We start from the raw sequence: 23,272 nt of genomic DNA on the forward strand, positions 1-23,272 counted from the left end.
ATTTCCTTCTCCAAGGGATCTTCCCAACCCAGGGATTGAACCTGCGCCTCCGGCATTGGCAGGCAGATTCTTTACTTCTGAGCCACCAGGGAAGCCCCTCTTCACCATACCTGTTCCTAAATTTCTCTGTTTGTGCCCAAGACACTCTCCCCCTAAACTGTCCTCTTCCTCCCTCCAGCAACCTGACTTGCCACCTGACTCTACTTGCCCTTTCAGCATGCACTGGGAGGCAGCATCTCCCAGGAAAAGTCTCTGGTGCCCTGTGACCACTGAGCTGGAAGAAGTGGTTCCTTGAGATTCCTTAGCTCTGAATTTCCTCCATCCCAGCCTGGATCATACAATGGGAGGGTCCACTGCTTCCCTACAGAACTGAAAGCCTTCAGGGCTAGATGAAAGGACTAGTGGGAGGGTCTCAACTTTCTCCTCCCCAGCACAGGGCTTGGTGGAGACTGGAAGAGTTTGTTGACTAATTGTCTGAGCTGTGACAACTCATTTCGAGGAGGAAAGTGACCTTCCATCTCAGAGAGGCCACAACAGCTCTTTGACTCCCTGGCCACAAGCTTAGCTATAGCCTGTGGTCCCTGTTTCCCACCACACAGCCTCCAGGGCACTGTCTGACACAGACTTCCGCTCTGTGTGGCAACTTCACCCACTGTCCCCGACCCTCTGTTCCCCCTTGAGTGCTCCCTGTTAGGGCCTGAGTAGAGGTTTCATGGAAAAGGTAGACAAAGGGCCAGGGTTTGAACATGCCACACTCTTATCCCCAGTTTGGCCACCTAGAAATGTCCCAGCAGGCGCAAATGAGTCAGGTTGGCCTCACGGTGTGCCCCAGATCCTGGCAGGGACCTCGGCGGGGGGGTGGTTCTGGATGACCAAGGCCTGGCTTCCCCGTACAAGGACAACAACTCTCCTGCTATGCCATGAAACTTGCTAGGGCTGCAGGTTTGGGCCACAGTGCTCAGACAGTGAGTTCTACCTGCTCCCCAGGGTTGTCCACTGGGGCTCAGCAGCATGTCCTCACTTATGTCTGACACCATCAATCAAGGTTAAACCAGCATCTGGGGCCCTGAGACATCATTACCCATGTGGGGAGTTCCTCCCCTATCAGAGAGGCACCTGCAGAGGCATGAAGGCTCACACAGATGCACCTCACATAAAATACCCTCCCCTGTAAGTATAGACAGCAACCACACAGGCACATGTACACTCAGATACGGAAGTGTGTGGACCCATACCCCTTCAACCATAAAACTTACAGCATGGGGAAGTAAATACCAACTCACGCCGTCCTCTCCAAAGTCCATTGTGAAAATCAAACACTTGTTAGCCCCTCAAGAGCCTGTGACCTTTCCAGAAGCAGTTCCTGTTCCACAGGGAGGCTGCTGAGCTGGAGGTGGGCTCGCACTGGGTCTACGTAGGAAGTTAAGACTGGAAGAACCTTGGTTAAGAAGCTGTTGTCCCCTGTACCTCCTATGGATGCAGCCACAGCCCTGCTGGTGCCTGCAAGAGGCTGTAGATAGGAGCACAGTGCCCAACTCAAAGGGGACAGCATGCCCTGAAGAAGGAAGTGAGGTTCACACAACTCTGAAGAGTCACTCGGCAAGGTGGTGTTGGAGGCAGGCTTTGAACTCAGAACACTGACCCACCCCAGCTGAGAGCCCCAACCCACCTATGCAGCTTGGGAGCTGAATATGGCTGTGTACACCAGGACTGTTGCTTTCAGATGAGATTTCACCGTGGAGGAACATTCTGCAATCTTTCTGGCTGGACATGCATATGATTGTTATTCCCTAAGCTCGCAGGAGCTGTGAGGCAGAGGGCCCTGGATGGGCACAGCTTGCTGACTGCTCTGGACTCTTGGTAGGAGCTGAGGTGAGCTGTCGCAGGACCATGTCATTGGGCTGGAATCTGCCTAGGCGGGCAGTGAGACAGGCCTGTGAGAGTCTTCCTCACACTCCAATCTCTCACTGTGGCCAGAGCTGTGGGCTCTAGGAGGAGAAGGGGAGACTGGGGTCGGAATGGGCCCCAGTGTAGCTTAGCCAGCCCAAAGGCTTCTTGGGACACAGGCAGGATGGAGAGCCAAGGGTGGGGGCGGGGGTAGAAGCCCAATCCAGCGTCTTCCAGGCCCCGCCCTGGCCACTTCAGGCCAGGAAGTCCAAGCTGTACCCAGAGGCCCCTCAGAGGGAGGGGGGGAAGCCTTGGCAGGTCAGACTGCTGGGGAGGGCTGGAGAAAGCAGTCTCAAGAAAGCAGGCAGGTGGGCTGCCAATTCTTGGAAGGGCTCATTAGTGAAAACCCCCGAGCCTGACCACCTGGGGGAAAGGCTCACCGTTCCATGGTAGCTGATAAGGGCCAGGAGATTCCACAGTTCAGGTAGTTCCCCCGCCTCCCTGGCTTTCTGTGGTCACCATTAATCATTTCCTCTAACTGTGTATATAAGAGCTCTTTTGCCAGTGAGCCCAGTGCTCAGAGAGAAAGGCTAAAGTCCTCAAGAGGATGTGGCTGCAGAACCTGCTTCTCCTGGGCACTGTGGTCTGTAGCTTCTCCGCACCCGCTCGCCCACCCAGCCCTGTCACCCGGCCCTGGCAGCATGTGGATGCCATCAAGGAGGCCCTGAGCCTTCTGAACCACAGCAGTGACACTGCTGCTGTGATGGTGAGTGAGGGAGGGAGCACAGGCAACGCCTGGGCCACCCTGCTGGCCTGGACTCATCCTGCCTGTCAGCTCAATAACAGAATATTTTCCTTTTCTACAGAATGAAACAGTAGAAGTCGTCTCTGAAATGTTTGACTCCCAGGTAAGATGCTTCTCTCTGACACACCTTTTCCCAAAGGCCTCTGCCCTGGGGACTGATTCCATTTTAGATGGACCTTCAACAGGGTTGTCCACTTTCTCTCCAGCCAGCTGGCTGCCAGAAGGAGGGTTGCTTAGGAGGCCTTACCCCTGTGGCAGTCATGTGGACTCCTTTATTAGCTGAGCAGCCATGGACAGACCTAGTGTTCAAGGGTATCGGGGTCACCAGGGGACAGGTGAGGGTTATGTCATGAGACAGGGGGTATGGACTTGGGACACTCACTGTGCCCTGAGACCAAGCCCTGTGGACACCATGCTGGCCACTGAAGGGCACAGAAGGGTTTCAGGAGCAACTATGTTCACACAGCAGGTTTGGGCGAGCCCCCCACCCGCTTCCCCCTGAAGGGTGGGAGGACCAGCGATCTCCTTTTCTGGGGGCTGGGACCCTCTTGAGATACCGGACCGAGGGAATGTGGCTGTGCCGGCTGGGTGGGGGTGGCCTGAGCTGAGTGGTGAGGGCGAGTCAGACTTGTCTGCAGTGGATGGGGGGACAAGGCCGTGTGTATGACAGGGCCTAGCCTGAGCTTAGTCAGGAATAATCCTGGGCCCCTCCCAGGCCCTGCTCTTGGGAGAGTGGGATGAGAACAAGAAGCAGTGATGGGGAGGATGCTCGGTGGGGGAGCTACCTGAACTGTGGAATCTCCTGGCCCTTATCAGTGGGCAGAGCACACTCAGCCACTGCTCACCAAGGAATGGATATTTCCCACAGGAGCCAACATGCCTGCAGACTCGCCTGGAGCTGTACAAGCAGGGCCTGAGGGGCAGCCTCACTAGTCTCACAGGCTCCTTGACCATGATGGCCAGCCACTACAAGCAACACTGCCCCCCCACCCAGGTAAGTGCCCCCATTAGGTCCCCAAGCAGGAAGGTCTCATTCGAGGAGGGTGGAGAAATAGTGGGGAGAGACCTTTGGCTGTGGGCATATGGGACCCCAAATGGTTTGAATCAAAAGATTTGTAATGATCAGCCCTTCCTGAGAGGGAACCACTCTAAGTGTTAAAGCCCTGGAGCTTGAGAGCCTGTATCATGTCCTAGCGGGAGCTGCTACCTTGCTTGTTATTACCATTAATGATGTCAGAGGTGAGGCAAATACAAGGAAACTCAAGACCTGCCTAAGGCCCAGAGGAAGTTCCATGGCCCAAGTGCCTCCTCCTAAAAGGACTTTCCCGTGGTCCCTCCTGGGCTGCCTGGATTGCATCGGAGCAAGGAGGAAAGCTTACTTGGAATGGAAAAAGGCCCCAAACATTCCTTCCCTGTGGGAAAAGTGAGGTCTGTGGCCTTGAAATGTGCTCATTCTGGGCTCCAAGGGACAGCTGGGGCTCAGCTTTGTGCCCTGGCCTGGAACCAAAGACACAGGGGCCCAGCTGCCCAGTGTCTGTCCTGCACTTTTATTGGGCCCCTGGTCCAGCTGCCACTGACAGCGCTGTGCACCCTTTGGGTGACACATGGGTGGCAAGATGTCACCTGACCCACGTCAGCAGGCGGGCCCCAGACAGGCCTTCTGACCTCTGAGTTCTAAGAGGCAGCAAAGAACATGCTGATGCCTCCCCCATGTTACCCACTCATGCCTGGACTCAGGGTTTTTTTTAACTTTTCTTTCTTAAGGAGACTTCCTGTGAAACCCAGAACATCACCTTCAAAAGTTTCAAAGAGAACCTGAAGGATTTCCTTTTTATCATTCCCTTCGACTGCTGGGAACCAGTCCAGAAGTGAAGCAGGCCAGACTAGCCGGAAGCCAGCCTGGGAGCTTACCTCATAGATTGCTGCCCTCCTACCCACAAAGAGCCAAACAAAACTCAGGATCTTCACACTGGAGGGACCACAGGGAGGGCCAGAGCTGTAGGGGGCCACTGACTTGTTCAGGGCCATGTTGACCCTGATACAGGTGTGGCAGGGGAAACGGGAAATGTTTTACACTGGCAGGGATCAGTAATATTTATTTATATATTTATGCATTTTAATATTTATTTATTTATTTATTTAAGCTCATACCCCATATTTATTCAAGATGTTTTTCTATAATAATAAATTATTAAAAGTCTGTTCTTATTTGTGCAGTTTTCCAGTTTGTTTTCAACCATGAGTAAATGTTCAAGGTGCTGTCCTCCCTGGCCCAGGGCAAGGAGGGGAGGAAGCTGGGAGTTGGGGGAGGGGGCTGGGGCCTGCACATCAGGCACAGTTGGACAGACAGCACTGTCAGAGCACAGGGGAGGCGGGAGCCCAGCTGGGTATGACATTCTGCACATGTGGACATGCTTTCCTCGATGCTCAAAGGTTCCCAACCCAGAGAGAGGTTCCAGGTTCACTTGGAAGGCCAAGAGAGCCAAACAGTGGGAATCTTGCTCCAGAGTAGGGTCATCATCCTTCTTGGGCAGGTGGGGGGTTCCTGAGGCTTGGCTGGTCACTGGCTGAATGGGCCCTTCAGAGGCCCAGACCCTGGCCATGCCCTGCCCCTCACACTCAGGGTTTCAACCACTCCCAACGTGAACCAGCAGATAGACTAGCTGTTCAGGGAAAAAGAAACAAAACCACAGGGGTCAGAGCTCAGCATATTTACCAAACTTTCCCCCAAATGGGTGATCTTAATCTTTGAGTGTCAGAATGTAAGTGCATAATTTGTTTGTACATGGCTCTTGGTGGCATTTTTCTGAGTTGGTTTTTGGTTTTACATGAAGTTCTGCATGCAATCCGGCACCTTCCCCCGAAATCCATGGACTTCAGACTGGGAAAACAGTATTTCTCCTTCCTCCCATTGCTTTGTCAAGCAAGCAAGGCTGGAGGCCTTGCTCCTGAACCTGTCCTCCAGTGTCCCTTCTGGGGTCTGTGCGGAAGTGGATCTCTCCCTAAGTGTCAAGTGGGCAACATGGCCAGCCTTTACCTTGACGGGTGGGCCTGGGGAAGCTTATTTGGTGAGTTTTAGCTCCTGCCTGGTTTTCTTCTCCACCCTACTTGCTTGCTCTGCTCAGACCACCAACTGTAGACAGCACCAGTCCCGGTCAAAGACCTGCCCCACACACAGGCGGAAAGGTCATGACTTTAGATGCAATTATAAATAAAAATTCTTAGATCAAACCTGAATTTTAGCAAAGACAAGAATCCACAGAGTATGATGTAGTCATAGAAAATGCATGAAAAACACATCTTGCCCAGAGATAACGTAGATTCTCGCTGTCTTCCACGTAAACCAATGATAACTGATAAGAGATTTAGCATTTCCTCAGACTCTCATATATAGGTACATCTCCTCACAGAAATGCTATCAAGCCCAGGGTTCAGATCAGCTTGGAACCACCCTCAAGTCATACCATGTACCTGTACGTGCTCCTGGCTTGTGTGTCATGGGTCTTGGAAAGCCATTCCGCCCCGATGAAGATAGTCAGTGGGTCTACCCAGGACAATCACACGGCAGTCTGTGCTGAGATTGAGAAAGAACTCATGGCTGACAACGTTACGTACAAGGTAAGTCTGGATCTTCATCAAACATCACTTTGCTCTCAGTGGCCCTCTGTGTTTCAAACCAACTTTTCCTGCTTCCAGGGTTCCTTCGAAAGGCCTCAGAACACCAGTGAGGTAAGGAGCAGTCACCCCATGGTCATTTCTGACCCCACTTGAAAGGGAAATCCCAGGGCAGAGACAAGAACAAAAGTTGTGAGTCAAGAAATTCTGGGGAGAAAGTTGGGAGTTTGAAGATGAAGTCTCCGGCTCAGGCAGCACATGAACCAGCAGCCAGGTTTTGCCAGGCTCTTTGATCACTACCCCAAAGCAGCCCCATGCCTAGGGAGAGACCAGAAACCCACTGCAAACCTCAACCATCCCTGGTTACCCTGGCCTGAATTTGAGTCCAGGGTTCCATCTGTCCAGGGTAACCAGGGATGGATGAGGCTGAGGGTCAGCAGACCCTCAACTCAATGCCCCTAACCTTGTTTCAGGAACTCTGCTATGGGAAGTTTATAGAGGGCTTCATCTCCACCCTGAATAACATCTCTACGAAACACAAGAATGACTGTCACATACAAAAAGTCTGTAAGAACATGAGGCAACTCACCGAAATCTGCCCAAAGCTGAAAGTAAGTTGTTCTCAGGGGAACCTGAGATATCATTTCTCTCGCCACCACAGCCGGAGGCCCAGTAGGGCAAACGGCTTCTTAGGGCCCCCATTTGCCACATGTGAGGCTTCAGATACTAATTTGTCATCCAAAAGGAGTCCACTCATTGACAGGGACTGAGGCTTAGGGGAGTGGGGATTCAGGGGTTATTCTAGACATTTTTGTTTACCCTCTGCCAAGCCCCTACACACAGGAATCAGTGTGGGACAGGTCAGGGTGTGGACTCAGCCTGGGAGAGGGAAGGGCACTCAGGGCCAACCCCAGTCAGGTGGCGAGTCTTAATTGGCTCTGGTTTGCTCTGCTCTTGGTGCCCCTTCTTAGGCTAAGGAGCTCCACTGGGAGCCCATGGTGTGGGGATGGGTAGTGGCTTAGCGGGGGATGTTGTGGGAAAATGACTGAGGTTCCCTGCTCTTTGCCCACCTTACTGTTTGTCTCCTGTGTCCTCCCACCCTGCATGTCCTTGTGTCCCTGTCCTGGGAAGCCAGGAGACCTCCCCACACTCTGCTGGGTCTCTCCCTAAAGCTATGGATGATCCTCAGTCCTGGGGCTCTACTATCACCAGACGGTGCCCAGTTAGACAGATGGGGAGGGTTTACCTGAGTTACCTCCTAGGTAGATAGGTGGGTCTTACAGCGTCCTTATGACTGGGAGAACAGGGTTTGCTTTTACTTTTTTTTTCCTGCTAGGAAGATAACTTAATTATGTGTTTCTTATTTAGCTAACAGGACACAACTGTATTACTGAAAAAAGTAACTTCTCAAAGTTCAAAGAAGCTTTACAGAGTGTTGTCATATCTATAGAAGGATGGAAATCTTGTAAAGGGATCAAGGGCATCCTCTGAGACCTCGTCCTCTCACGTCCTGATGCCCTGAGAGTTTCAGGAGATGGGGCTGGAGGAGCCTCAGGAACAATTTACAGCTGGGGTTGGGTAAGAGTTTGCTGGCCCTGGGTCAGTAGATGGGGCTGAGGGTGGGTAACGGTAGGGGTGTGCTTGAGGAAATATTTCTGTAACTGATGCATCAGCAGTTGCTGCCTTAATAAAGCTGGGGTAAGGAAATGCTGGTAAGAGTGTTGATAGTGTTCAGTCTCTCTGGGACCTTGATAGACTGAGAAGGGTAAGGGGCTGGGATTGATGGCCCCGTAACCAAGGCTCCTGACCTGGAGGGCCAGGGGTCTCTCAGGAAGAGAGGCCCAGGAAGGCGAGTGGGAATCCCACCTCATCTGCTCCTTGGATGTGCTTCCAGGGCCAGTGGACACATGGTAGGACTCCATCAACGCCAGTGCAGTTTGTTACTGCTCCTCTTCTCCCTGTGTCCTTTAAAACTCAAATCAGATCTGTTCCCAGACACCCCTTCTCAGCCTCACTCAGCACCCATCCACACCTGATCCAAAGGTCCAAGGCCCTCCGGAGCTACTTGGGTTTCTACTGCAGCTCTAAGTTCACTTGATCCTCATCCTCCCCACCCCCCAACCTGAGGACTCAGTGTGGCGACAGAAGAGTCAACCCTAAGTAAATGGCTCAGGAGAAAGGGGGATTTCAGGCTACTCACAGAGGACTCAGCACAGTGGGGGATCTGGACCAGGCTAGGGGCCCATGGGGGCTCAGAACATTTCCAAACCCTCAGCTTCATCTCAACCAGCGAACAACTGACTTCAAAGCCCCTCTCCTGGCTTACTGCTGCTGCTGCATCGCTTCAGTCGTGTCCGACCCTGTGCGACCCCATAGACAGCAGCCCACCAGGCTCCCCCGTCCCTGGGATTCTCCAGGCAAGAACACTGGAGTGGGTCACCATTTCTTTCTCCAATGCATGAAAGTGAAAAGGGAAAGTGAAGTCGCTCAGTCGCGTCCGACTCTTTGCGTCCCCATGGACTGAAACCAGGTTCCTCCGTCCATGGGATTTTCCAGGAAAAAGTACTGGAGTGGGATGCCATTGTCTTCTCCTCCCCTGGCTTACTGAGCCCCTCACAAACCCTCCAAGGACACTCTCCAAGCATCTCCTTGACCTAACAGCCCACTCCCCAACTATTAACATCCTCACATCCCCAAAGCATGGGGCCGTGCCTGTGGGGGATCCACCAGTCCCTCAGGTCTTGAAATGCTGCCACGTTGGGCTACCAGGCTCTGACCCCTACCCACTTTCAATTCTAACCCTAACCCTAATTATTTGAACCATTTATTAGAGGTGACTAATTATTCCACAATCCAAATAGCTAACTACAATCCAGACCTTCAGACCATGAACTCATTCAACAAACTGGGAAAGATAAAGATCTACTGTTCTGGACTATAAATAGGCATCAAGCTGTAACCACAACTAAGCCCAGGTGGGACTGGTACAGAGTCTGCAAATCTACCTTACTCTGCTGTAAAGCTTCAGATTGTGCCTGCAGCCAGCACACAGACCCACTACAGCCCTCCCCACCCTCATCCCTTGCCCCACGATTTTCAGACCACTTCCAGCTCATCTCCACTGTGAGGACCACTTCAGGCTGGAGGTCAGCCTCAAGTGTGACTGAGGGAAGTGGCCAAATTATCTCAGAACATTGAGGGTGGCTCTGTGATTCAGGTTCAGCTACGTGGTCTGAGGAGATGGGTTCACCCATACATCAAGACTTCCCAGGACACAGAGTCCCTTTCCTTCACAGGGATCTCCCCAGGGACCACCCAAACGTGCTATAGCCTTCTGCTTCCTGGGGGCCCCATCCTGCCTCAGAAATCAATGGTACTGAAGATGCAACCAGGAATCAAAGCTTTTCACTAAAGCAGCAGGGCAGTCCTCTCTCATAGGCTAGGCCGTGAGAACTGGAATAGCCCCACTGGCAGCCACATGGCCGTTTCTGTCAGGGCCACAGTGTCTTCACATCCTTTGACTCTGCATTCACATTCAGGGAGATCACTTGAAAGACAGAGGAGAGAAGCTCCACAGAAACAATCTGCCTGCCCATGAAATGAAACAATGGACACGAATCTACCATGACAACATGTCAAAGCATTTGTTAAAGGCCCAGAATGCTATTATTGCCAGGATGACCCCGCTGTGGGCCAAGAGCTGGAAGGAAACTAAGATTATGATTTAGATGGTGGGATGGCAGGTTGAGTTTTCTCCTTGGTTTTCTACCCTGTCATGGTTTTGAGTGTGGCCTTGGAGGAGAAAGGCTGAAGGTCAAGGTCAGTGGGCATCATATGGAGCCTTTGCATATAGAAAATCTGCATCCTCAGTGTCCCCAGATAAATGGGGTGCTCAGTGGTGGCTTGCGTTGCGTCGACTGATTCCCCAAACTGGTTGTTCAGCCAACATGCTGGTGATCAGCTTACAATGCAGCCTGCATCCTTCACAGCCCATGCTCGTGCATGCTCAGTCATGTCCGACTCTTTGCAGCCCCGTGGACTGTAGCCTGCCTGGCTCCTCTGTCCATGGAGTTCTCCAGGCAAGAATATTGGAGTGGGGTGCCATTCCCTTCTCCAGGGGATCTTCCCGACCCAGGGACTGAACCCATGTCTGAAGGTCCGGAGCACCAATACTTGCTGAGATAGCATGGATAGCAAAAGAGGCCTGTCTGCTCCTCCTTGGCAGGCAGGGCAGCTCTCAGTTTGGGCCTGGAGATTGCAAGGTGCTGTTCAGGCCTCCTCGATTATCTTTACAACTGTCCTGTGCAGGGATTTTCACTTTGGGGGTATACAGCTGGCCTGCCAACCAGCCCCAAGTGAGCAGGACTGGCCCTGGAAATCAGAGCCTGAGTCCTTACACCTCTGGCTTCCTGCATATGTGTGTGCTTGGGAATTCAAATCCATATGACTGGAAGTGGAAGGCAGGGGCTGCATGGACCAGCTACATACTGTTCCTACCTGGGCTTCTGAGCAAAGCTGCTTTTTGTGTTGAACGCACAAGGCTGGTTGTTGTAGCTCCAGAAGCAGCTCCTCGGAACCCTCCCACCTTGTTACGTGGGCTTCACAAATAAGGAATCTGGCATGTAGGTTGTCTTGGGCCTCCATTTTCTCTTATCTATGAAGTGGGGTTGTGGCAGGGACAGAGAGGCCCCAGCCTGACACAAGGAGGCCCAGCTACATGCAGGGCCCTGACGCCTAAGGTCTAGGTCAGAACACTGTTGAGAGCACCCTGATACTGGCCCTATTCCTCTGAAGAGAGGGGAGGCTGGAATGCTCACGGCATCCAGTTCTGCAGAGCAAGTCCGAGTAGAGCCAACCCCCAAGAGGGGAGCTGAGGATGAGGAAGGGCCATCTTACCCACTGTTGGTGCTGGCAGCTCTCTGCCCCAAGATCCAGAAAGACCTGGGACTTCCTCATGACCACACAGGAGGTGAGCCAGACAGAGACTCCTAGTCCTGGTTCCACAGAAGCCCTCTTTCTAGGCTCCTGAAAGGGCTACTGGGCACAGACTTCGCCCTCGGAAAAGGCTGACCAATTTCCCTCCTATGAGGAGACCCCTGAGTTATGGCTGCCAGTAAGGATTCAGCTTCACAAGTTATTTTTCATTGTGGTTTGAGATAACAGTTAAACAGTTTCATGATGCTGCCACTGATGTTATCTCTGGCCCAGACCTGTTCTTTCAACCTAGAAATGATTAATCAAAAATTTTTCTCCCTTTTCTTTTTCTTGACTTCAAAGGAAGATGAGCACAAACTCCCTAGGCTCTGCCCTCGAAGCTGGCTCCTGAGCCCTCACCTAATGTGAAGGTTGGCATTTCCTTCAAGATCCTAGGGTTCTTCTAGAGGCTGAAAAAAAGTCTTTTAAAATTATTTTACTTAAAAAAAAATCAGTTCTTTTACAATAAAGTACACAAATCTTAAGTGTCCAGTTCAGTGAATTTTTATATATGTTTATACTGATAAAAGTGGGCTTGCACTCGGAGCAAGACGGAGAACATTTTCCAGCACCCAGAGGCTTCCCGTGCTCTCTCCCTCCTAGTCAGTATCCACTCCCATAAGTGTAGCCACCTTTTAGGCTCTATCACCATATACGTCATTTTGCCTATCCTTGAACGTAGATGAAGTAGAGTCACAGGCTGCACTCTCTTTTATGTTTGACTTCTGTTAAATTCTCTCTCTCTGTGGTTGCTGCATGTCGTTGTAGTCTGTTCCTTTCTGTTTCGGTGTGTATTCCATTGCATCCCAAATACATTTTCTTATCTTTCTACTGATGAATATTTTGGCCATTTGGGCTTTCTGGTCAATATTAATAAAGCAACTACAAACACTCTTGTATTTTGGTGAGTGTATGTGTGCATCTCTGTTGGAAATGTTGAGTATGGTGTGGGATTACTGGGTCATAGGATTTACATATTTTAGCTTAGCTGGTACTGTCACACTTTTTTCCAAGGAAGTCTTTTATAAACAACATTGTTGCTGGTCTTCCTGCCTTTTGTAGGTACTGTTTGTCCATCAGACACTGGATCTCTCCTTTCCCTTCACATGATCTGAAGCTGTTTCCTGAACATTCTCATCATTATTGGAATTCTTCTCTACATTGTTCAGTCTTGCCTAACCATCAACATTCTGACAAGCCAATTGTTGGGAAACAACACCCAAATCCAACTAAGTCTGGTCCAAGGTTGGCCCTTGCTCACAGGGCTGAGGGGACTGTCCTTGGGAGGCTGAGCTTGGACAGGCTGCACTGAAGCACGTGCACTGAGAAGAGCAGAAATTAGCTAGCTTATTGCTCACCAGCTCCACATGCTGTCCTGGCTCTGGGCAGGCTGCCTCGACTTTCAGTGTCTCCAGTGTCTCACTGGGAGAGTCAGCTCAAGAAGGGCCTAAACTGTGAAGTGCCACTGTCCTAGAGGAGAGACCAGGTCAAACCAGTCTGGGGTCCTCCTGGGGTCTCAGCTCCCTGGTCAGTGCCCTGCCATGTCCTGGTGCTTTCACCTTCCTGCCCCCTGTCAAATCTTTCCACTTCTCTCTATCACAGAACCTCACCCTGGTCCACCCACCCTGCATCCCCACAGACGACTACCAAGACTGTCCCATGGACACTCATCTCTAGATGGATCCCTCCTGCTGTGCTTCCAGGCGGTCAGATGGATTCATGTACCTATTAATTCACTCAAAAAATATTTACTGAATCCTACAAAGTATCAAGAATTATGCCAGGCTCTGCACAGAACCCAACACTTGAGGGGCTTACCTTTTAGTGCATTAGTCTGGCTATGGGAAACAAAACACAAATCCGACTAAGTCTGGTCCAAGGTTGGCCAGGGGCTCCCTGCTGGCTCAGTGTGAGTTCCTTTGGTCTGTTCTAAGACCTGCCACTCTAGGCAAACAGTCCTGGAGACCCCTACAGCCTCACTGCTTATAGCCTTTTGTCTACCTCCAGCAGCCCTGGGTCCCAGGAACAGGAACCAGCTGCAGTTCTCCTACCATCCCCAGACCCCTGTGCCTAGAATGCATCCTAGTCAAACAGCTAATGTTTTTCTCCCAGAGGGATAGAACAGTGTCTAGTGGGAGATGGACACATCCTATACCGGGGCATCCTCCTCCTAAACATTTACTCTGGGGCTTGCCTGGCTACCTTCCAGGCCTTGCATGCATGTGTGTTCAGTTGCTTCAGTCATGTCCGACTCTTTGCAACCCTATGGACTGCAGCCCCCCAGGCTTCTCTGTCCATGGGATTCTCCAGGCAAGAATACCAGAGTGGGTTGCCATGCCCTTCTTCAGGGGATCTTCCTGGTCCAGGGATTGAATCCACTTCTCCTGATTCTTCTGCATTGCAGGCAGATTCTTTACCCATTGAACCACCAGGGAAGCCTTAGGGGACCACTATCATCTGTTGGGGGACTATGAGGTCTCTGCTCTGAACTGTAACTCTATCCCCTAAGTCTGGGGAGGATCCCTCACTGTATAGGTGCCAGCAGTGACTGTGTTCTAGCGTCTCAGAAAAGTGAGCCACTTCTCACCTCTGATTAATAGAAATATAGGTTTAATGGACATCAGGATGGAAAGGCAGCATGAATTTCCCCAAAGTTTAGAAAAGGCTCTGTGGGGCAAATATCAGCACCAGGCTAAAAGGTACTCCACACACAACCAGAGATCTGTCATCATTATCCTTATCAACATCAGCATCTGAAAGATGAGCCAAGAGGATGACCTTGGGTCACCCAGGAGCCAGGGAAGCTGAGAAACTAACATCAGCATAGCTGGCCTGCTCCCTCTCCCACTTAACGGATTTAGAAACTATCTCAAAGGAAGCAGAAGAAGGGAGGGAAGCCTAGCTCCCTGGCAATGTGTCATACTTCCTCCTGCCCAGAGCCTGGGGCAGCCCCGAGTTGTCCTGGCGGAGGCCCTGGCTCCCACCCAGGCCTCTTGCGCCAACACGGCTGGATAAGGGTGGTGCCATTTCATGTGCTGGGAGTGGAGGCCAAGGAAACAGCAACTGTTGCTAGAGCCACAGCTTCGAGTCAGAAACTAGATGATAACTCATAGTCCCATTCATCCCCCTCACACCCAGGAAGGTCTCCCTGAATGACCCCCATGACTCTTAGGTCCCTTTTCCTACCAGCATCTCTCCAGGGCAGTTGCTGTCAGTCCTCCCAGGTGTTCAAGTAAAACAGAAGCTCTAGCCAGAGGCAGGGCTGTACCCAGCCTAGATTCACAGAAGACCTGTGAATCAGACCCTAACATCTCTCACAGGTACAATCCCTGGAAATCACACCAACTAGTTTTGGAACCCAGGAAGAAATCACAGGAAGCTGCAAGAGTCTCAGGCCATTCCCTGGGCCACATTTGCTCCAAAGGATACTGTGTCTTTGATGCTTTGGTCTGCTTATTGACAGTGATGAGTCCTTAAGCAGTCCAAACTGTCCTTTGGGCTCCAGACCAAACAAAAACACTAGGCGTGGCTGTGGGCCTGGGTCCGGTAGTTATAATGAACCCCCGTGGAGCTTAGCGGGTAGGAACCCTCATAGGAAGGAGCTTCTTTCCTTAATGTCATCCAGTCCAGAAGTTCAGGTGTCACAGGCAAACAAATAGAACAGACCCATGACGGTGAGAAAGAGACAGTCTGAAGATCCTGACAGTAAGAGATGGACACACACTGGCCAAGTCCCTGGTACTGACAGATTCAGCCAAAGCTTGGAAGGAATATATGGAAAGACCAGCTGGAGACAGTGGCAGTGACAGACTGACAGACATGGAGACAGATGAACAGACAGGCTTAGGGTCCCAGCAGAGACAAAGACACAGCTGCTGCTGTGGTCAGGGTGAGAGGGGGCAGTTTTGTCCTGCACTCAGCCCTAGAGGCTCTTGGAGTTTCTTTCCCAGCACTGCAATCAGAGACTTCGAGGGGCTCTTTCCAGGGCCACAACTCCCCCTTCCCCATGATCCTCAGGAATGGAGCAGGTTGCGGCTCTCACTGTCCCTGGAGCTGTAACTGAGCAGGACCCTATGAGACCTTCACACAATAACCTCCCACCCATGTCCTCTGCCTGCCTTTTGTCCGTAGAAAAACTTTAGTCAAACAATAAGTTTAACCAGAGAAGTGAGAAAATACAGAAAGAAAGGAAAACAGTCAAGCAAGACAAAATAATATTATAGCTGTTAAATAAGTGTTTCCCTGGTGGCTCAGTGGTAAAGAATCTGCCTGTAATGCAGGAGCTGCAGGAGACGTGAGTTCGATCCCTAGGTCAGGAAGATCCCCTGGAGGAGGTCATGGCAGCCCACTCCAGTATTCTTGCCTGGAGAATCCCATGGACAGAGGAGCCTGGCAGGCCACAGTCCACAGGGTCACAAAGAGTCGGACACAACTGAAGTCACTTAGCACGCACACACACAGTCATTAAACAAAGTCAAGGACCTTTTGGTTCTTCCCCAAGAATTAGAGATAATATTCTGAGCTATGTCCTTTGAGCTGTTTTGTAGATACTTCCACCAGCTGGAAGAAGTTAACTGATGCTGCCCACAGGCACATAGACCCCAGACCAGTTGGAACCAGGTTGATGACCCGGACTCCCAATTACCTCACTACCAACCAATCAGTGTCCACCAGCAGGTCACACCCCACTCTGGATACTCTAAGATTGGTCACTGCCTACTCCAGGGCAGGGCACACAGTTTTGAGGGCATTAAGCCACTGTGGCCCCCTCTGCTTGGCAAAGCAAGAAAATTATTCTTTTCTACTTCACCCAGAACTGTCTCCACATTTCTATTCAGCACTGGTGAACAGAGGCCAAGTTTTCAGCAACAGAGCCGGACTCAAGAATCAATTCATATCCCTGACACCACTGCTGCTTCCAAACCTCATAGAGTGTGAACAGCTCCCCCACATCCCTCCTGAGGTCTTAGGAGCCACTGTGAGTCTAGACTCTGTGGGCATAATGGACAGTACCAGGTAGAGGCTGTAGTCTAGTGCTCCTGTGGTTATCAAATAATACTTTGCTCCAACTGGCCTACTTCTTTCTTCACCTCCATGACCTCCAGGGACCAGAGATCTGAGGAGCTAAAAGGTCCTGGCCAAACAGAGAGACCCCAGGCCAGACAAAGATGAAGACTAGCCGCTTTCGCAAGTAAAGACACTGAGACTGACTTGGACACACTCAGCTCTGTGTCTGTAGAGTCCAAGAACCCCTGAGAAGGGGTAAAACTTTCCTACTTTGAAGGGACCTTTGTGTTGAAGCCATGACTGGGTTGCCTGCCATAGGTTGGGTCCCTGGGTTGGAGGCTGTGAGACAGAGATTAGCACGAAGGACTGTTTGTGGAAGAGAAGAAAATGGGAGGGAAGGGAGCAGGATTGAAATGAGGGAGAAGCGGGATTCAATGCAGTCACAACAAAACCCTCAGTTGACCCAAAGTAGATGATCCTTCAGAGTTTTCCTAACTTAGGGGGTGGGAGTCAAGCCTTATTCCTTGATGTAGGCTATCCCTTGGAGGACGCACAACTCCAGGCATAGTAATGCTTTTCAGCCAAGGAAATCCCCAAATAGGGGAGATGGCTGCAAAGAGTTGCCTTCCAGCAGCACTCCTAAGCCGGGGGAATAAGCCCTTGACCCTTGAAGGGTGTTTTGGGCAGCACACTATCGTGTCCACCACAATCCACCCCTTGAGCTGTTTAGGTCCTCTTCTTCATATAACCACTTCCCACATGTTCTGGGAGCAGCTCCTCCAGGATTCTAATGCTGCATGTGCGGTTATATGTTTAACAATTGGCTCTTAAAAATTAGCAATGGGCTATCTCAAGCCAGGCTGAGTGACCTCTGGCACACCGATGATTCTGATGTGCTTCTCTTCTTGGAGGAAGCTTAGTAGAGGAAGGTTAGTGAGATGAACTACAGCCCCTGCTGTTGTAGCTGATCTCAGGGCCACCTCAGGACTCATCTTTTCTTCTGTCTATTTCAGATCCCCTTAGGTAACAGTGAGCTTCCTTGGTGGCTCAGTGGTAAAGAATCCGCCTGCAGTGCAGGAGACCCAGGTTTGATCCCTGGGTCAGGAAGATTCTCCAGAGAAGGGTTTGGCAACCCACTCCAGTATTCTTTCCTGGAGAATCCCATGGACAGAGGAGCCTGTCAGGCAACAGTCCATGGGGTCCCAAAGAGTAAGACACAACTGAGCATGCATACATGCACAGTTAGCATTGAGAACAGTGAGTATATACTCATCTTGGTGGCTTCCCCAGTGGCATAACCCAGTCCGTTATCACAGAGGGATCTAATTCCTGATCTGATTTGATTTTAGCCTGGGCATGCTGCACTTGTCTCTTTTACTGTCAAATCTGGGGGGTAGGAATACCAGAGAGGCACTCAAGTGGATCCCATTGTGTAGTATTATGGAGCAGTACTCTTTCCTCCGCCTGATGATCAGGCTTTGGTACTCTTGACCAGAGTAGTTATTTTCTGCTGGTCCCTGGACACAAGGAGGTCAAAATTCCCTGGCAACAGCTTTGGCTTACAGTTTAATGGGACTTTCGCTTGTGGTCTCAGGTGGAAGTGCCCCTTCCTAACGACCAGGATCTCTAAACCCACGGAGTCAAGAGTTGCAGGGATAGGAAGCATAAACTTCCCAAGTGGGTCACTCAGTTCAGTTGCTCAGTCATGTCTAACTCTTTGCAACCCCATGGACTGCAGCACACCAGGCTTCCCTGTGCATCACCAACTCCAGGCCTTGCTCAAACTCATGTCCATCGAGTTGGTGATGCCATCCAACTATCTCATTCTCTGTCATCCCCTTCTCCTCCTGCCTTCAATCTTTCCCAGTATCAGGGTCTTTTCCAAAGAGTCAGCTCTTCGCATCAGGTGGCCAAAGTATTGGAGTTTCAGCTTCAGCATAAGTCCCTCAAATGAATATTCAGGACTGATTTCCTTTAAGATTTACTGGTGTGATCTCCTAGGAGTCCAAGGGACTCTCAGGAGTCTTCTCCAACACCACAGTTCAAAAGCATCAATTCTTCAGTAGGTGACGGTAAAAGGGGCTATTTCTACTTCTGTCTCTTGGTTCTCAGACCTTTGTATTACCCCTACTGGAACATGGCTCCATATAAGCGTCTTTGACTTAGTGAGAACTGTGTTCTGGAGGACAGCTCTCAATCCTTGTAAAGTACCACTCCCAAGCTGGTGCTTCAATTATGCCTCCAGCAAGCTGCTGCACAATATTTTATTGGGTCAGCAGCTCCTACATGGTACAGTATGATCAATGAACCTTACAGTCATGAACCTTCTCCTTTGCCATAAAGTCTATCTCTTGGTTTGAAATACTATATGAGATACCATGCTAGTGGGTCAAAAACTGACCTTGGATCATGATTTGACAGGCCCTGTAGATATGAAAGGCAAACCCACTCCTGGAATGTATATTTATTTTTGTCAAAAAGAATCACTTGCCCTTCCAGGGTTTTAGAGAGCTATGTAGTCAATTAACAACAAAATGGCCTGTTGATCTCCTTGACTCAATATTGTATCTGGGCTTCCCTGATGGCTCACTGGTAAAGAATCCACCTGTAATGCAGGAGATTCGAGTTTGATCCCTCGGTCGGGAAGATCCCTTGGAGAAGGAAATGGCTACCCACTCCAGTATTCTTGCCTGGGAAATCTCATGGACAAAAGAACCTGGTGGACTACAGTCCATGGTCACAAAAAAGTCGGACATGACTTAGTGAATAAATGACAACAACAAAAACAACAAATTGGATCTGGAGCTTGAAGTTGGTATGTGTTGCTGATGAGCTAGACATTTGACAGTGGCAATAGCTGGATCAACTGTGCTAAGTAAGAGCTCATGGTATTGGGTTTATGCATAGCTTGCATCCCTGCCCCCATGGCTACTCCATTCATGTATCCACTGAACTAGCATTGGGGTAAAATAATGGAAGTTGGTTGATATTACCTGAAATAGTCAGTATGCATATCCAATCACTGTACATCTTCCATTGTGGTATGCTTCCTAGCAGGCATGAATATGCAAAATGAAGCTCTCCATAGTTCACACCACTAACATCTCTCCTTGCAGGCCTCTGTACTAGATTTCCTTGTCCCAGGTGTTCTAGTCTTTCTCATTCCAGGTTCCTGAGCAGCCAGTCAAGCCATTGACACTGCCTTTGTGTCCATATGTATTTTAAGTTCAGATAACTTTTCCACACAAAGCCAATGGCCAGTTTTACCACCTGAAGTTTTAGTATGCATTTTTCATTATTATCTTTCAAGGTCAGTCCTTAGTGCAGCTGTAGTATAGTAACAAGCATTTCTGGCTTGACCCACATACTGATTTGACCTACTTGTAAACAAGATTTGGGCTTTTAGCTCCTCCATCAATTGGCCCTAGGGGATCACCCATGGATCTCTAGGTGTAAGCTGGGGGAGAGGCTCTGGTGCCACAGAGGCAGATACATTAAGCCCTTGGTTACCTGTTTGTGCAGCTTACTTGTGCCCTCCAATCCTGTTTATACTTGATACTAGTTCAGTTGATTCCCAGTGTACGACTTCCATCTCATGATGGGTTGTTGCTAAGCCTGCCTGGCTTTCTAAGTTAGGCCCTCCAAATCCATCAGGGCTCAGCAGAATAACAGAAGTTGCTTTTCAAAAGGTGTATAATTATCTAAGGCAAATCATGTGGCCTGTTTCAGAGCCATAGGGACACAATGTATTTTTTTCCCCACTACTGATACCTTTAAGAAACACAGAATCTGATGATTCATATGTTTCAAATGTCAGGGCTACTCGTACTACAGCCTGAAAATGCTGTAGAGCCTTGGGACCTCGCTCAAAAGTAGCAGGCTTCTATGTTACTGCCAGGTATATAGGTCAGAACAATAGTTCCAGGTATGCAACAGGTTGCACCCATAACCTTAAGAGGCCTACTAAACATGGTGCTTCCTTCCTCATGGTGAGAAGTACAACATGTATTCATTTGTCCTATACATTGGAGGAAATTTCCTGACATACTCTAGACCACTGAAAGAAAGTGAAAGTGAAAGTTGCTCACTCAGTCATGTCCGATTCTTTGTGACCCCATGGACTATACAATCCATGGAATTCTCCTGGCCAGAATACTGGAGTGGGTAGCCTTTCCCTTCTCCAGGGGATCATCCCAACCTAGGGATTGAACCCAGGTCTCCTGTATTGCAGGCGGATTCTTCACCAGCTTAGCCACAAGGGAAGCCCAAGAATATGGAGTAGGTAGCCTATCCCTTCTCCAGCGGATCTTCCAGACCACTGGATCCCTAAAAATTTTACTAATGTGGCAGTTTCTGAATCTTCACAGGGGTTATCTTCTAGAGTATATGTATTTTGTCATGACCATCAATACGTTAGTCACTGCTTGACTACCTTGTCTGGTTGGCATACAATTATTGATAGAGTAGACCAGGGTGATGTTCTGCAGGATGCTCAGATCACTCAGACCTCTTAGGACTACAGTGTGACAGAGGGAAGGAACGATAACCTAACCCTGGAAATTTAGAACATTGTTTGTTCCAAGTAAATCCTAACTATTTCTGATAGGAGTAGAAAAGAATGGAGTCACCATATCAGTGTCCACACACTATATGCCTGAAGTCATGTCAATCTACTGTAGCAAAGATAAAATATCTGGCAGGCACAGTGACTGCCACTGTGGCTACTATTTGTTGAACTGGTAAAAGCCCACTGACATCTTCTAGGGTCTGAGTTTTACTGGTAAATTAGATACATGGAATTCCTTTAGATCTTAAATGGTGGCACTAATTTCTGCCTTCACCTCTGGAATGTAATATTGCATTTTTGTGATATTGTTTTTGATTCATTTTTAATATTGTTTCGACTGGAGCAGAAGTTTTTAAGGCTTCCACTTGGCTTTCCTCACTATGACAGCTCTTACCATTTTGGCCAAGGACCCAATATAGAGGATTATACTAGCCATGAAATATGTTTATCTGATTATATCATTGACTGGGTCTGTGGACCTAGAGGGATTTCTATGAGCAGGATTCAGACCAAGAATCTATTTATTATCTGAACTACATATGTCCCCAACTCTAACAAGAGGGTCTTGGTGATATTTCAAGTCTCCAGAGAATAATTTCAACTCAAATTCTGTGTTTAACAGTCCTTGAAATGCTGGTCTATTCTCTTCCCCAGTATCTACAGTTCCAAATAAATGGCCTTCCCAAAGGTTCCCTTGGGGAAGAGCTGGGGAAATCATTGTCATGTACACTTGCCATGGTACTAGGAGATCCTTCCTTCTAGAGATCTGGCCTTTTCTTCGATCAATGAATTCTGAATCTGAAAACTAGTTCTGATCTGGAAATTTGGCAAGGGACTTGTGACTGGGAGGACTAGGCTAATTATCCTGGATTGATTTCTTTTGATTGTACAGAATAAGCAGCATTGTTCTCAGTGAGTTCAGTTCTGTGACAATATCTCCTACTCTCAGTCCTGACCTATAAATGACAAACACTATTTTACTTCTTAGTCATGCTGGTGCCCCTCTTTCCAGCATACTCCTTATTGTTTTGGTGTCTTTGGAGCCCTTCCAGCCTTAGTATATTGACTCTGGCACACCCACTTCCTTCACACACTCTGTCACAGTAATTCTGGCATAGCTATCTTATTTTTCCATGCTTCTAGGAAGCATTCTAATGGTGTATTTGTGTAATCTCCTGGGGTTCATGCCCCAGCTTTTTAAATATTGCATTCCTTGGACAGTTCAGTTCAGTCACTCAATGGTGTCTGACTCCTTGCAGCCCCATGGACTGCAGCATGCCAGGCTTCCCTGTCCATCACCAACTCCTGGAGCTTACTCAGACTCATGTCCATTGAGCTGGTGATGGCATCCAACCATCTCATAACTCTGTCATCCCCTTCTCCTCCCGCCTTATTGGCCCGAGTATTGGAGCTTCAGCTTAAGCATTAGTCCTTCCAAGGAATATTCAGGACTGATTTCCTTTAGGATTCACTGGTTGGATCTCCTTTCAGTCCAAAGGACTGTCAAGAGTCTTCTCCAACACCACAGATCAAAAGTGTCAATTCTTCAGTGTCAGCTTTCTTTTTAGTCCAACTCACATCCATACATGACTACTAGAAAAACCTTAGCTTTGACTAGATGGACCTTTGTTAGCAAAGTAATGTCTCTGCTTTTTAATATGCTGTCTAGGTTGGTCGTAGCTTTTCTTCCAAGGAGCAAGCGTCTTTTAATTGCATGGCGGCAGTCACCCTTGGACAAGTCATTCCTTGGACAGTGATCTCAAATCCATAAACTCTTTTATCCAAATTTCTGTTTCACCCCCTTGATTCAGAATCCAGTTTCATATATATTCTTCCAACTCCTGCTTGTTCTTACTTGTTAGCTCATGTGTTTTATTTGAGTGTAGACCCTTTCCTCCCAGAGATCCAGCATATCTATGGCCAGGTTACATGTGATTTAACCCAAGTTACTGACCTAGTGGATCAAGAGTGGGAGTAGGAATAGGTCCTGGGAGGATGAAAGAACAAGAACTGAAGGATAAAGGCCTCTGCACCATCTTTAGTTAGGCAAGAGTTAGGGTCCCTAATTCTTAATAGGATGATGTGCCACTTGCATAAGCTCAGAGGGTTCTAGGGAATCTGAGGAGTCAAGATTTTCAGATGCAATAGATGTCCTCATTCCACATATCACGGTCCCCTTCTTTCCCATCCAGGGCTCTAACCTGGGCATGGGAGACCTGTCTTAGTTGGGAGTTTAGCCTTCTTTGGAGCTTAGCTACTGACATTTTCCTTCTCTTTCACTAAAAGAGATGGGAGCTCGTTATATGTACCAAGGGAACCCAGGGCTTCCATATTTAGTTTTGTTTTTTTTTTTTTATCACCAATTGCTCTAAGCTTCATTACCTTTTTGTGAGACTCAGTCAAGCTTAGCAATAGTT

At 49.2% G+C, this 23,272-nt stretch overlaps 2 protein-coding genes across 2 annotated transcripts; both read left to right on the forward strand.

The window, feature by feature from the left end:
- Positions 1 to 1,512: 1,512 nt before the first annotated feature.
- On the forward strand, positions 1,513 to 4,887 carry CSF2 (colony stimulating factor 2). Its single transcript, XM_055430115.2, has 5 exons — positions 1,513 to 1,872; positions 2,439 to 2,653; positions 2,754 to 2,795; positions 3,561 to 3,686; positions 4,457 to 4,887. The coding sequence occupies exons 2-5, from the start codon at positions 2,495 to 2,497 to the stop codon at positions 4,562 to 4,564; spliced, it is 435 nt and encodes a 144-aa protein (XP_055286090.1). The 5' UTR covers positions 1,513 to 1,872; positions 2,439 to 2,494; the 3' UTR covers positions 4,565 to 4,887.
- Positions 4,888 to 6,115: 1,228 nt separating this feature from the next.
- On the forward strand, positions 6,116 to 7,974 carry LOC148777122 (uncharacterized). Its single transcript, XM_088838383.1, has 4 exons — positions 6,116 to 6,310; positions 6,389 to 6,421; positions 6,781 to 6,918; positions 7,676 to 7,974. The coding sequence occupies exons 1-4, from the start codon at positions 6,158 to 6,160 to the stop codon at positions 7,796 to 7,798; spliced, it is 447 nt and encodes a 148-aa protein (XP_088694509.1). The 5' UTR covers positions 6,116 to 6,157; the 3' UTR covers positions 7,799 to 7,974.
- The last annotated feature ends 15,298 nt before the right edge of the window (positions 7,975 to 23,272 follow it).

The sequence above is a fragment of the Moschus berezovskii genome, chromosome 8, assembly GCF_049115385.1.
Source record: "Moschus berezovskii isolate FMDL1 chromosome 8, NW_MosBer_1.0, whole genome shotgun sequence".
In the NCBI taxonomy this organism is placed as follows: domain Eukaryota; kingdom Metazoa; phylum Chordata; class Mammalia; order Artiodactyla; family Moschidae; genus Moschus; species Moschus berezovskii.

Excerpts from the sequence above, each read along its gene's own strand:
- CSF2 (XM_055430115.2), top strand. The coding sequence starts at position 2,495 with ATGTGGCTGCAGAACCTGCTTCTCCTGGGCACTGTGGTCTGTAGCTTC. Across the intron at positions 2,654-2,753 it reads GTGACACTGCTGCTGTGATG|AATGAAACAGTAGAAGTCGT; the intron begins GTGAGTGAGGGA and ends CCTTTTCTACAG. Across the intron at positions 3,687-4,456 it reads AACACTGCCCCCCCACCCAG|GAGACTTCCTGTGAAACCCA; the intron begins GTAAGTGCCCCC and ends TTCTTTCTTAAG.
- LOC148777122 (XM_088838383.1), top strand. The coding sequence starts at position 6,158 with ATGTACCTGTACGTGCTCCTGGCTTGTGTGTCATGGGTCTTGGAAAGC. Across the intron at positions 6,311-6,388 it reads CTGACAACGTTACGTACAAG|GGTTCCTTCGAAAGGCCTCA; the intron begins GTAAGTCTGGAT and ends TCCTGCTTCCAG. Across the intron at positions 6,422-6,780 it reads GGCCTCAGAACACCAGTGAG|GAACTCTGCTATGGGAAGTT; the intron begins GTAAGGAGCAGT and ends ACCTTGTTTCAG.